This window comes from Nylanderia fulva, unplaced genomic scaffold (assembly GCF_048542155.1).
Source record: "Nylanderia fulva isolate GAGA-0341 unplaced genomic scaffold, ASM4854215v1 Scaffold39, whole genome shotgun sequence".
NCBI lineage: Eukaryota > Metazoa > Arthropoda > Insecta > Hymenoptera > Formicidae > Nylanderia > Nylanderia fulva.
The window spans coordinates 197,875-212,114 of record NW_028190466.1 but is presented as its reverse complement, the minus strand read 5'-3'; the positions used below and the strand labels follow the sequence as shown (position 1 = coordinate 212,114).

Genomic DNA, 14,240 nt, shown 5'->3' with positions numbered 1-14,240 from the left:
TTTATGCACAGAATAATGAGACGAATCAATTGGTGTAAAGAAAACACATAGTTGTCTTAAAGAAAAATTATCTAACTGCTTATTGCAATTTTCATATTTTTTTTAGAAACGATATGAGTATATGAAATAATCATAGTAGAAATTGGATGGTCGGCTAACAAGAGTGGATGTTTGGATTCAAATGATAATTGTGAATGCTCAAGTCGTCCACCGACTCGTATTAAACCGGTGGAGTCAAGAAATGGAGTTAATGAATATATACGAGATTTTATGGATACTGCTTGATTAAGTTTTAATTTGTGAAGTTCGCTCTCGAACACGGCAGCTTGAGCTGTTTGTATTCAAAAATTCCGAGTTCGATTGAATTCGGATGCTGTGAGAGCGTGAGAATTGAGATGATTGTCATGCTTTTCTTGTCGCTTTGTTCGGCAATTATCTATAAATCGGTAAACATATGCAGTGACGCGCACTAATTTCGGCCACCAAGAATAGCGGGAAGCTAAGTCCCACAAATCAGGAGCGTTGACTTGATGAATTTTGCAAGCTTTTAATTCTAATTAAGTTTCTTGTGAGGTTACTTTGATAGACTTAGGCCAGTCGTTTGCGGGGAGACTTAACCAGGAGGGCCCATGCCACCAAAGTCGAAGGGAATGTAATTCGGAACCGAGTAATCCGCGCGAAGCGCAATCGGCGGGATTATCGGTTGTGCTTACGTGATGCCATGCACCGTCGGGTAATTGTGTTTGGATTTCTGACACCCGATGAGAAATGAAAGTTTTCCAGGTTGAAGGGTGTTTGTTCGACCAAGCAAGAACTACGGTGGAATCTGTCCAACAATGAATCGGAACGTTCGTTAAATGAAGAGATTCTTTTATGAAATTAATCAAACGAACTAATATGACTGCCGCTGAGAGTTCAAGACGAGGGACGCTCATTAGTTTAATGGGAGCGACTTTAGATCGTCCGGCAAGAAGTGAGACTTTGATTTGTCCTGAACGCGAGGTTATTCTTAGAAAGACTACTGCGGCGAAAGCTACGGTTGATGCATCAGCAAATCCATGTAATTCTACACTCGCTGTGTCTGAATCACGGTTTATCCATCTACCCAATTTGATATCTGTGATGTGAGAAAGAGAATCGTAAATTAATTTCCAATGTGACCGAATTTCTTTAGGAATGGGGTCATCCCAACCTATTTTTTGTCGCCACAAATGTTGCATAACTAACTTTGCCTTAAGAACGACGGGTGTAACCCATCCGAGAGGATCAAATAACTTAGCTATTGTTGAAAGTATCGTTCGCTTTGTGATAGGAAAGGTATTAGGAAGGTTGACTTGGAATTGAAAACTGTCATGCGAGGGATTCCAAGAGATGCCGAGTACCTTCAAGTTATCGTCGGATTCGAGAGTCTTCGAGCAAGCTAGACCGTGATCAGCAGATAGGATATCTGTTAACAACTCCGATTGGTTACTTGCCCACTTTCGAAGGGTGAAACCGCCGCGGTTTAATAATTCGCGAAGTTGATTACGAATGTCTTAGCTGCGAAATGTCATTTGCTCCGAATAGTACGTCGTCAACGTAGATGTTATCGCGCAAAATGGCGGAAGCCAACGGAAAAGAAGGACCTTCGTCTTCATTCAATTGATTAATTACTCGGAGCGCAAGGAATGGAGCTGAAGCGGTACCGTAAGTGACTGTAAGTAATTGATATTCTTGAATGTTTGAGTTACTGTCGATCCACAATATGCGCTGATAGTCTCGGTCTCTTGGATCGACGAGAATTTGCCTGTACATTTTGGCTAGATCCGCGGAATAGACGAATTTATATTGTCGCCAACGCAATATAACGGCCTGTAAATCCGTTTGCAACTTAGGACCTTTAAGCATGTGGTCGTTGAGAGAAGTTCCGTTGGTCGTCTTGCAGGACGCGTCGAAGACAACCCTTAAACGAGTAGTGGAGCTTGCCTCTCGGATAACTGGATGATGCGGGATGTACACGACTTGTGAGTGATGAGTTTCTACGGGAGGAACGGGTTGCATATGCCCTAGATCTTCGTAGTCGCGCATGAATTCGCAATACTCTGAAGTAATAGAGGGTTGACTTTTAAGTTTGTGAATCAGTGAAGAAAGTCGACGCGCCGCTATTTCTCGGGATTCGCCTATTTTTAATTGGAAGGTTTTCGCGAAAAGGAAGACGCACAATATATTTTCCATCTGCTGTTCTCGAGTGAGTTCGCTGGAAGTGCTCTTCACAGCTCTTATCCTCGGGAGGGAGTTGTCTAAATTGAGGCGTTTCTTCGCTCTTCCAAAATTTACGTAATTGATATTCTAACGAACAATGATGAGCGACCACTTGATATCTTTGATTTGATCTAGAAACTCGTGAACCTTGATTTTTGTTTAACGCGAGCGATGAAATAAAGGTTGAACCAACTACGCAAGTGTTCTGTTCGATATGACTTGGAACAGATGTGGTTCCTGACAAGATCCACCCAAAATGTGACTGTATGGCGCCTGGTTGCCCGACTGGTCCATTCTGCACATTAATGAGTACTTAATTGTATAAGTCAGCTCCGATTATGAGGTCTATCTGCGTTGATCCGGTAGGATCATTATCGGCTAATTTGAGATTCGAAATGTGTTTCCACTCATGCAAATTCGAAACGCTTCTGGGAGCATATCTTGTCAATGATTTCATAATGTAGGCGACGGTAGTAAAAATTGGTTCGGGTTTATCACGAGGCGTAATGTAAATTAATGCAGCGACAAATTCCGGTGTTTACGCAGCTGATTCCCGTTGTGGACGTAAACGTTCGTATACGCGTTAGACGTAAATTTTGTGCAACTCGCTCTGAAATAAAAGTGAGCTCCGATCCACCGTCAAGCAGGGCTCTGACGGTCAACAAACGGCCTGAAGGCGCACGCAAGTTTACCTTGGCAGTTGATAAGACTACCGGAGTCGGAGCGGTAGTCAATGTAATGGATGAAAGCGCTGCCACGCTCGCCGCATTTTCGTTCTCGTTATGCGCATTTGATACGTTAGAATTGGTTTGTCGCAAGGAGTCCGATTCCAGATGAATCATCGTATGATGTTTTTTACTACAAAAACGACACGTAAATTTGCTTTGACAATCATTTACCGAGTGATTTTTGCTCAGACAATTGAAGCAACGGAATTTTTTCACTAACTCGCGTCGCTGATGAGGACTCTTTGAAACAAACTGTGGACATTTAGAGAAAATATGCTGTTGCTTGCACATCAAACATGACAATTCAAATGACGCAGTGGCTGTTGCGCTCGTCACTTTTGAATGTAACTTCGATTTATCGCTTTCATAAGAATGAAGCTCTTCAAGAGCGAGAGCGCGCGATGATAGAAAACGTGTTAATTCTTTATAAGTTGGGGGATCATCGCTATCGCTCGTTTTGAGTTTCCACGCTCTACGCGTCGCAGAATCGAACTTTTGTGATATAAAGTAAACTAGCAAATCACTAACTATATCGTCCGAAGACCGATCGAGACGGTTTAACGTAGAAATTACTTGCTCGGTTTTGTCGCGCAATGCGTGGAGCTCGACAGCTGACTCGCGCGTCATTTTGGGAAGATGATATAAAGTAGATAAATGAGTCTCAATTAGTCTGCGTTTATTCTCAAATCTGACTGTTAATGCTTTCCATGCTACTTGAAAGTTATCTGCAATAACTTTAATGCCGGCTATCGCGTCGCGAGCACTGCCGGTGAGACTCGATACTAAAAAATGCATTTTACTAAATTCTGCAAGGTCTCGATTATCGATAATTAGCGCTTGAAATCGATCTCGAAACGTTTCCCACTCGTCGGATTTCCCGGAAAACGGAGGTAGTTTAATTGGTGGAAGATGCTTTAACGAAAAAGACGCGGGTTCGCTTCGAGAAAATGTAGTGTCGGTTGACGAATCGTGACTTACGACCGGAGCTACTTCCTCGAGGCACTCGTTCATGAAGTCCTTGGCTGTCTGATAAATATCTTCATGAGCGGCAAATTGATCATCTTTGAAGTAGTCTAATTCATCTCGGTCTTCTTCGGGAACAAGTTGAATAAGAATCGCGTGATTGCGCACGCACTGATTCCACGTTTCTTGCAAACTCGCTAATCTTGAGCGAATTTTTGCGGGCGTCCAGTTTGAACGACCGAATTTTTTGAAATTAGCGAGAGATCGCCCTATCAAGTGGAATGCAGTTTGTTGATTCGCAAATGCCGATTCCATCTCGACACTAAAATTCACTGACTGTTATTGAACTGCTATAGATGGTATCACGTGGGAGGTCACTATCGCCGATAAGAGTAAAATTGAATCGACATGTACTGGATTATCACTTAGACTGTCAATAGAGTTTGTTTTCGAAACACTCAATGAACACTTTGATTCGCTGCCACTCCTTCATCCGGCTCGAAGGACCAAAATGTTTCAATGTAAACGAGATATTTAAACTATCTTGATGTAGGGTGGACGCGCTCCGAATTTGGTGCGCGAAGGAAATGGCAAGTTAGGCCAGTGCCGAATCAAAAAAAATTCATTGAACATTCAAGTTTAACACATTACCAAAAGTATTTATTCCTTCACATAGCACACGTTAAACAAAAAAAAATGAAATCGTTAACAAGGTTATTTCATTATTCTCTTCACAACAATGCGAGTATAATACACTGAGTATGCATACGTCGATCACGCTTGCTATTCATGATCATAATTTCGAGTCTGAAATTCGAAGGAATTTTCGATAACCTTTGTTCGTCGTACACATAGAATGTTTTTTCGCACTTGTTTGTTCGTCGACTATGTTTGATTTGAAGGACACTGCTAATCTGTACGCGCAAAATATCCTCCTACACAAATATTAAATTTCCTTTAATTGTTCTTACATACGATTTAATAATCGTCATGCGAAAGAAAAACATGAGAGTAATTTCACTGACACGTGAACTTGCTTAAGTGTGAGACACTTATGTACGGTCACTGACATGTGAACCGAGAGCTGATTGAGAGTGATCATTAGGAACTATACAGTTCGTATTTAAACAATGAGTTGCGCCCTGGTTGATAGCGCGAAGCCTCGTTTTTATTGCCGGACTATTCGTGGCAATCTAATTGTATGCACAACACTCCGCGTAACTCAGTACTCGCACACAGTAATAGTCTTAGGTTTTGATTTATATCATTTAATCCGACTTGATTAATAATGATTTTCAATTGAAGAGAGCGCTTACTTATGTCGACTTTACTCTTGGAGAGACTTTCAACGACTGACTTCGCTTTTACTGCCGAAAAACCCAAAGGAATTTTGTTTTCGTGGCTTGCTACTTCTCACGTGTATTCTGCGTGATTGGTGAGAACAATAGCCATAAATACGCTTGCCGGGAGGTGCTGCCTCTCTGGCTTCATGCGAGTTATTATTGATTCGATTATCGATGCTGTCACGAAATCGATTGAATCCGTAACAATATTATATTATTAAAAAATAAAATGTTAATGTAAATACTGGATAATTCTTGCCAAATGTGTGGTAAATATCTTTTAAAATATTTATATATCAATTCTAATCTTTTACTATATTGTAAATCTTTTTACTATATTAAAAAATTAAGAAAAATCGTAATTTCTTCAATTATTTTTTACTACAATTTTTTTAATTTTCTATAATACTTATAACAAAATGATGTGGCTAAACTAATAAAGTAAAAAAATTAAAATAACATAGAGATAATGTTTGCTGTAAGAGCCTAACGCAAATGTCCGTACGTGAAAACTGCGAAAATTTAATTTTTCAGTCTTTTTAAATGTGCACAATGCACGAAATTTGCTTAGCCAATGCTAAGACTTGTTAGGAATAATCTCTTGGTTTGAGATTTTAATTCCTGTTTTCTTTACCCCCCTGAAGTGACTTAAAAAAATTAAGATAAGGAAAAAATAAGAAATAAGTTAAAAACAAAGAAAAAAAGAGATTTTAATCTATAATCTATGTCATTTGCAAAATGCTCCTTCTACTGTCTCGTAGCGCGTCTAGTATCAAGTAACAAATGGGAGGCCTTTTCGCGCCGCGCGCTTATATTGGCTCAGATTGGCCGATGTTTTTTAATTTATTTCTCATTAATTATTACAAAAATCACAAAATGATAAAGGACTTTTTTATTCAATTTAACACGTTCTATATGCACACGAGATGATCCGCAAATTAGGGGACACTCTGTATAAAATTAAAAAATTAAAATATAAATTTAAAGATATAAGACAGGCAGTAAGAGCCAACTCGCGGATGACAGTGCGTTATCCTAACGAAACTAAATTTTTCGTTAGGATTAAGTATTTGTGCACAAGGCACCAAATATTTTACTTGGTCACGGCCAAGATTTAAAATATGAAATAATCTCATATTTGAGATTTAATTTCAATAACCCTTTCACCCCCCTATGGAAATAAGTAAATGCAAGAGAAAAATATAGATCCGAAAGTCGCTGAATCATTTGTTTGGCCTACATAAGATGCATTACAATTATTGCAACTGATCTTATAAACCACATTCGAATTGCATGGAAACTATCCGAGATCTGAACAAAATCAGGGATCATATCGAGGCGAACATTGTTGGACAGGACGGATTGAAACACGCGTTAATTGCTCAAAAACTCTTGATTCTGAATAACTATAATTAAATTTCGATATTATGTGAATTGTAAGAATTTATATTTCAATAATTATACTGAAGAAGACCGCGTGCGGTCGAAACGTTTATAGAATGATTGTAATTTGCGTTAGTTTTAATATAATGACTGTAGTTTTATAATTTATACATGTAATAAATGGTAGTTGACTGAACATCTCGAATATTCAGCTCGATAAGTTGGCCTTATATTTATCACTTTGTTTTCAATATACGAGCGACAATTGTATTAATTTATATATATATAATTAAATATACATATATATACATTCTTCATTTTATTTAAATAAAAACTCTATAGATAGAACTTTATAACCCTAACATATTATGAATTGTTAAATAAACCGCAAAACATTATTGATACTATAATTATTTAGTGAATAACATTATTGATAATAATAATAGAAATAATAGAAAATGGTGTTGTGATTGTGATTGAAACAAACATTCTTCCTAAACAGAGTTTGATTATATGTTACGTCCCAGGGGCGTTGGGTGCCGAAACTACCCACGTAATCCCCAAAGACCGCGGGTGCTGGGAATTTTTAACAAAGATTTATACCCGAAATTCCCGAATTATAACGAAGGTCGGTTCTGGATTGTTATAAGGAGCTTCTTCGTGACGGGCAAGGTAAGAGAAAAAGTTACTCAAGGCTCCAGGGCAGGCTCCACAGATAGAGTCGCGCACAGCGACAGTTCCTACTAAAACTCGGATACAGGAGGTGCACTCCTCAAAATGCGAATCGTCTCCCAGGGTAATATAATGGCGTACTAGGCGCTCGTATAAATTTCGTTGCGGAGGTTCCAGGTCGGTGAAACAACGATCGCAGATGATCGTGCGTGTAGTGAGGTGTCTACGAAATATAGCTATGGTACAACTAGCGGACGCTACCCACTCGGTATAGGACAGGGATGGGGGTCCAAGACGTGGATTAAGGTTAAGAGTTCGAGGGCACATTATTTCAGCATCGCGGAGTGGTTCGAGTAACTGTTACGTCCCGTTCGCAGTCGCGGCGTGTTATTCGCGAGTGTATGGTTTGCGTTGCACGTACTCGAACTATTGCGCGAGACAACGTCGTATTACGGAAATTTTTCCGGGGATACCCACGACGAAGGGTTTTCCGACAAAGGTTGCACGATGCGGAGGGAGGGGGGAGAATGTATTACCCTTAAGGTAGCGATTATGACATGGAGCCTATCTGTAATTCTACAGTTATGATTGTGGTCCCGTCTTCTATCCTCGTCGGGACGCTATCTGGGTTACGCGAGTAGTCTTCGTATATAGACTCGCAAAGTTCGCATAGATCACCCGCTCGTGAGAGGGTGAGGCGGTTACTACAAGTTCCGCAAACTATCCCAACTAGTAATCCACCTATGGTTAGGCTATGTTTCCGGATCCGTGTCCAGAACAATTTAGAAGTTTGAGGTAACGCGGCGAAGCATGAAAGACAAAGAGCGGCTTTAGTTTAAAAATGAATGTACCCGATACCGACTTGACAGTAATACGGAGGTTCGAGAGTTATTAGGAGATTAACTCCTGGAAGAGAGATTATACCTCTAAAGGGGATTGGGCACATCTATACCTGCCACGTTAATTGTATTTCAAAAGATCATGCGTCGTTTGCTCGTAGATGGTTGATGAGGCCGGACGTTGTCGAGAAGTCGGTAAATGTCGATAAAATGAGTCGATGTGGCGTCGATACAACGTCGGCAACTGGCGGTAACGAACATTGGTAAAGACCGTCGGTGAGTTGTCGGTAACCGTTGATAACGAACGTCGGTAAGATTGTCGATAAAGGAACGTACGTCGGTATATTGTCGGTAACGTCGGTAAAAGAACGTATGTCGGTATAATGTCGGTGACGTCGATAAAAAAACGTATGTCGGTATAATGTCGGTAAAAGAACGTATGTCGGTATAATGACGGTAATGTTGGTAAAAGAACGTGTGTCGGTATATTGTCGGTAAATCGAGAGTGTTCTTAATTGATTATTGTTTAAGTGACTACTTTGTTGTACGGATTTACGAAGTTATTTCTTGAGACACGAAGATTTTTAAGAGATTGAATTATTTGCGTTTTTCCGTGTTAGAAGTTCGAGAGTTGCACCGCGTGTGGTGGACGACCCTAGTTTTATAGCCTGACCCTTTTTTTATAGCTTCCGCAGTGACGATGGAAAAGAGGAAAAATGCGTCGGAGATTTTTCTAGAATGTTCTCTTCCACGTGGTAGAAGCGTCTCTGAATTTGCTAACACGCGCGATTCCTTAGGTTAACGTGAATTTCACTTACCTTTAGTAGCACTTTTTTGATCGTGTCGGCTCGTACTTGGCGGTAGTGCGTGCGGCGAGGGTCGTTTACTAGGATGTTGGGCGGCGGCAGGCGTCGTGGTCGGAAAGTTATTGGTATGCACCTCCACGGTAGGAGTTCGTCGTTGTTATTATTTTTAATGTTAAAAATGTTCTCGTATTCAGGATCGGCCTGATATTCCATTCCGAGGAATTGAGAATATTTCTCGGTCGCTGATTCACGATAGAGTCGGTTTAGTTTTCGTAATTGATTCTTCCTTCCTGCGCGTCGCGTCTTAGGCATATTGAATTTGATGCATCCTCTGAATGATTACTCAAATAAGGGAGGTTGATATGCGGCGGACCTCACTATCAGTTCCTTATTTTGGCAATTGCTGAGAATGTTAATTCTAACTGTAATGAGCGGTGGTCCGCTCCAGACACAGTTTTGAATTGTTCTGAATTCAAACGCCGTATGACAGATTTAAGCGCTATCGTGTTTTATCACGAGAGTGGAAGTTTTGAAGAGTACTGAACACTGGTTTTTACACATGAATACACTGATTTATTCGTATAGTAGTACAGAATTCGAAACTAGAACTTAGAATTAGAATTTAGACTTAGACTTAGAATTTAGATTTTTGAGTTAGGATATTATACTTAGAATTAGAATTTTAGAATTAGAGTTAGGATTTAGAATTTGAACTTAGAGTTAGAATTTAGAAGTGCGACTGTACTGTTCGGTGTTGCGCAGAGAACTGCCGAAATTCGGGACTGCTCTGAGGTCCTTCGTTTCGGCGGCTCGGGCCTGCGGCGGCCTGGAGAGGGGGAACTCCAGAGTAGGGGCTCTCACTGTGGTGGGAGATCCTTAGGCGCTACGAAGCGCCACGCTTAGTTTCTAGGCGGAGTTAAGCGTCATGGCCGGCTTTGGCGCGCTTTTCAAATGATGTTTGATAGTTTTAGGATTTATTCCTTATAGATGGAAAAAAAATTTACATACCCGGACATAGTAATAAAGCCGGACGTGACAAAACTGTTGACGGTTGACTCTCGAGGTACTATACGCGGACCATAGGTGCGGATGTATAGAGGGTGGATGCGGGTAGTTAGATATATATATATATATATATATATATGTCGTCATCAGTTGTGATGGGCGGTTGGTAGTATCTATTGTATAAACGTATCGTAGGGCGATGAGTGTGTGTGCGGAGGCGTGCAAGTATGGCGGCGGCGTGGGTCGTCGACCGCGTGTTGGGGAAGACGCGCAAATGTGGTGAAGGCGTGGGTCGTCCACCGCGTGTTAAAGAAGGCGCGCAGATATGGCGGCGGCGTCGGTTGCCGATCACGTGTTCGAATAAGGCGCACAAGTATGGCGACGGCGTGGGTCGTCGACCGCGTGTTAGAGAAGGCGCGCAGATATGGCGGCGGCGTGGGTTGCCGACCACGTGTTCGAATAAGGCGCGCAAGTATGGCGATGGCGTGGGTCGTCGACCGCGTGTAAGAGAGGGCGCGCAGATATGGCGACGGCGTGGGTTGCCGACCACGTGTTAAAAAAGACGCGCAAATATGGTATGGCGGCGGCGTAGTTTGGCGACCACGCGTATTCACGGGCACGTACTGATGTAACAAATCACTTACCGTGATGCTGCGTTCTCTCGTTAGTCCTTGTCCAGTGTTTCTGCTAACCTTGTTGTAATGTGGGCAGTGCGCTATCCTGTGGCCGCGCGCTCTAGGTCCCTCGTGATGACTTCTACGTCGGAGAAACGGGTCGTCCACAAGGAGAAGGAGTTTTGCGCAAGGGCAGGTCGTCGAATGAACGTAGCCACTTCACGATTTACTTATGTTCGTAACGATTTATTTCACGTTTAATACAAGGCACATGGAGGCCGTGAGGCGGCGATTATGGTTAACGAACTTATGTTTCTAAAATATAGCGAAACAAGGATCGGTGAATAAGGTTTGGATTATCTACGTCGCTCGGTTACAAGTCGTCGTTTCCTAGTCAAGACGCTAGAGATTCGGTCGTATTTAGCACGCGTCGGAACGGCGTCACTTAGGTCGATGCGGAGTTACGCGGGAGTCGGTGTTCACACGTCGACGCCGGAACTAAAAGTCAAGTGTTTTCCCTCGTCATCGGGTGCATCTGGATGGTGGATGTCGTTTTTTTCTATATTCGCTGTCGCGCCGCCTGGTGGTGTTGTCCACTAATGTCGGCCATCTTGGATTGCGTCTAGTATCTAGTGTCTAGTGTCTAGCGTCTAGTGTCTAATGTCTAGTGTCTAATGTCTAGTGTCTAATGTCTAGTGTCTAATGTTTAGTATCTAGTATCTAGTGTCTAGTATCTAGTGTCTACTTATTTCTCTAGGCAACACGCCGGGTTGGACTTATACTAAGGCGCGCAAGCAATACGCTGGAAAAAATATAGGTGGGAGAGGGGCTGGTTGTAACACCTCCCCCCTGAGAGAAAATGTTGGAGGTACGCTCCAACATTTTGTTTCTTGTATTCGCGCGTGTCGGTCTTGCGTAGTGCAGGTAGAGTTCCGGAGTCGTTCTACTCGTTTGCTTGTTTTTTGTACTATTACTATGTGTACTACACTCACTTTAATCTTAATGGCTTACTAAAAAGAATTAGTCTTACGTTTGTTTACTTATCTAGATATTTTCTTAACTCGCTATATGAGTACGCTGGAAGGGGATTTGGGGCGTCGGCGATCCCTTTTTCCTTCTCGGGTTCATGGGGTGGGGCGTTGGCCGCTCCTGGTGTGGTGTCCGCTTCTGTCTCGAGAACGATGTACTCGCGCCTTGGGGCTAGTTCCGTTTGTGCGGGCTTTCCCAGGTGTAGGAGCAGATTCGTTGCTGAGGTCCAGATGGCCCCCAGGAGGTGGATACTCCATCCATATATGGAGTGTAAGGCGTACCCATGCAGGATCGTGTCGATGACTAATTTGGTGATACGGATAATCACGAAAATTGCCAGGAATCCTGCGCTGGCAGAGCTGAAGGAGACGAAGCCCTTCCAGTCTTCGGCCGGCTCCTTCGGCAATGCGGTCCAATGACTGTTCGTCTAGGAGGTTGCTCAGTGAGATTGTCCCGGGTGGGACATGTCCTCCCATCGCTCCATGGGCGATGGTGTTAAGCATCGACGGTTTTTCCATTGGGAATATGATGTGATTTTTGAGTCTTGTTAAATCTTCATCCGTGTAGATTCCGCTGGTCGCTAAGGCGTCGGGGCTGACATACTTCCAGCCGGGCTTTGTCAATGGCTAGATGGTGGGGGGTGCGAGCACTTCTATTGGCCGATTGGTCACCCGAAACCACGTCCCATCCACTTGATACATGGTAGGGAGTAGATCGTTGCACTCTCGGCTCGTGCCTTTTCGTACCAGGATACGGGATCGGGGGAGAAGGAAATACGAGGAGTTCTGATGGCTCATCGGGAGTTCATTAAAGCATCCTTCTGTATGACGGATTCTGCATACCACCGGTACGCATTTAATTAGGTGGATCACTTCCCCGGTGGTCACCGCGGTGTATCCCGGGGCTTTCATGATACGGAAGGCCATCTCGTCAGGGGCAATGCTGGAGAGTGACAAGGCGTTCTGCAGGATCTGCCTCTCTAGCGCGCACTTTTGTTCCATGATATCTCGATATAGCTGAGTGAGTTGCGTCTTCATGTATTTTTCGACATAGACAAATTTGGAGTTGACATATGAGAAGATGTCCAAGTTATCCATGGTGATTTGGGATCGGATCTTGAATGTTTTTCCCCGTTGTGTTTCCATCACGAGGAGTTTGGGATGTTCGGTGCAAAAAATCACATAACCGCAGAGGTTGAATTCTTCCGTTTTTGTCAGTGCGAAGGTAGTGTCCCCTGTGGTCACGGTGTAGACTATCGTTGATGTTTGATTAGTACGGGGTGACAATCGTGTTGCTATTCCCTCGTACAGGATGTCGTACTTGTCGAAGTGGCAGGTGTCGACGGCTAATGTTGTCCAATATGTCTCCGAGCCGTCTGCGTCTGGGCACGTTCTGGCCGTAACCCGGCAGCGGGTGCCGGACGGCAGGATCAGCTCCTCGCTTGAACGTTTGATGCTGACTTCGAATTGTCGCATCGTGATGCGGACTGTGGCTTGTACTACTGTCACGTCCGGCTTTATTACTATGTCCGGGTATGTAAATTTTTTTCCATTTATAAGGAATAAATCCTAAAACTATCAAACATCATTTGAAAAGCGCGCCAAAGCCGGCCATGACGCTTAACTCCGCCTAGAGATTAAGCGTGGCGCTTCGTAGCGCCTAGAAATCTCCCACCACGGTGAGAGCCCCTACTCCGGAGAGTTTCCCCTCTCCAGGCCACCGCAGGCCCGAGCCGCCGAAGCGAAGGACTTAGAGCAGTCCCGAATTTCGGCCAAAGAGGGTTGTATAGATAGAGGGGAAAAGCCAGCCACGAATGCGTGAGCTAATAAAAAGAGACAGAGAACGAGACGCCCATCAGCATCCTTGTTCAATCGCGCATGCGCTATAGATTTTCGCAGTCAAGTGGGGAGATCAGGATTTGAAGCAATATATCGGAGTGCGTTTCGTTTTCCGCATGCGTGCAATGCATCATTTAGCCTTGTTGCTCATCGAATGTTAAATAAAGATATATAATCCATTATGCATGAAACAGAGGAAAGGAGAGAAGGAGGAAAATGTTTATATTAGTAATAACAATACATTCCACATAAAGTTTTTTCTCAACGATACCTCCCCACTCAACTCCATTCAGCTTGATGCGCGCGCAACGTTAGACAAGGATAAAGATGGGCGTCTCATATTCTTTCTCTTTCTATTGCCTCACGTTTTCCACTTACAGGAGTCCCATGCCTATTACACACCTTGATTTCGGCAGTTTTTTCCGCGACGCCAAGCAGTGCACTCGCACTCCTAAACCTAACTCTAAGTCTAAATCTAGTTAAGTCCAAATTCGTACTCTAAAAATCTAACTCTAACTCTAAATTCTAACTTTAAGTCTTAACTCTAACTCTAAGTTCTAACTTCAAAATTCTATTCCAAATAATACCTTGTACTATTATATAATAAACCAGTGTGTTTTCGGGAAACAAGTGTTCAATATATACATCCACAAAATCCATTTCTACAGTATAACGCGATAATAATCAAATCAACTACACGGCATTGCATTCCGAATCCAGAATTAACTCAAGCTGTGTTTGGAGCGGACAACCGCTCATCACTGTAACATTCTTTTTCA

The 14,240-nt window shown here is 42.8% G+C and overlaps 1 protein-coding gene across 1 annotated transcript; it reads right to left on the bottom strand.

The window, feature by feature from the left end:
• Positions 1–1,524: 1,524 nt before the first annotated feature.
• On the bottom strand, positions 1,525–4,247 carry LOC114940157 (uncharacterized). Its single transcript, XM_085485715.1, has 3 exons — positions 2,934–4,247; positions 2,317–2,536; positions 1,525–2,081 (listed from the first exon to the last, which is right to left on the bottom strand). The coding sequence occupies exons 1-3, from the start codon at positions 4,245–4,247 to the stop codon at positions 1,525–1,527; spliced, it is 2,091 nt and encodes a 696-aa protein (XP_085341841.1).
• Positions 4,248–14,240: the final 9,993 nt, after the last annotated feature.

Coding starts and splice junctions, on each gene's coding strand:
- LOC114940157 (XM_085485715.1), bottom strand. CDS start 4,247: ATGGAATCGGCATTTGCGAATCAACAAACTGCATTCCACTTGATAGGG. Junction 2,537..2,933: donor TAGTCTTATCAACTGCCAAG/GTAAACTTGCGT, acceptor ATTAATGTGCAG/AATGGACCAGTCGGGCAACC. Junction 2,082..2,316: donor TTCGTTAGAATATCAATTAC/GTAAATTTTGGA, acceptor CTATTACTTCAG/AGTATTGCGAATTCATGCGC.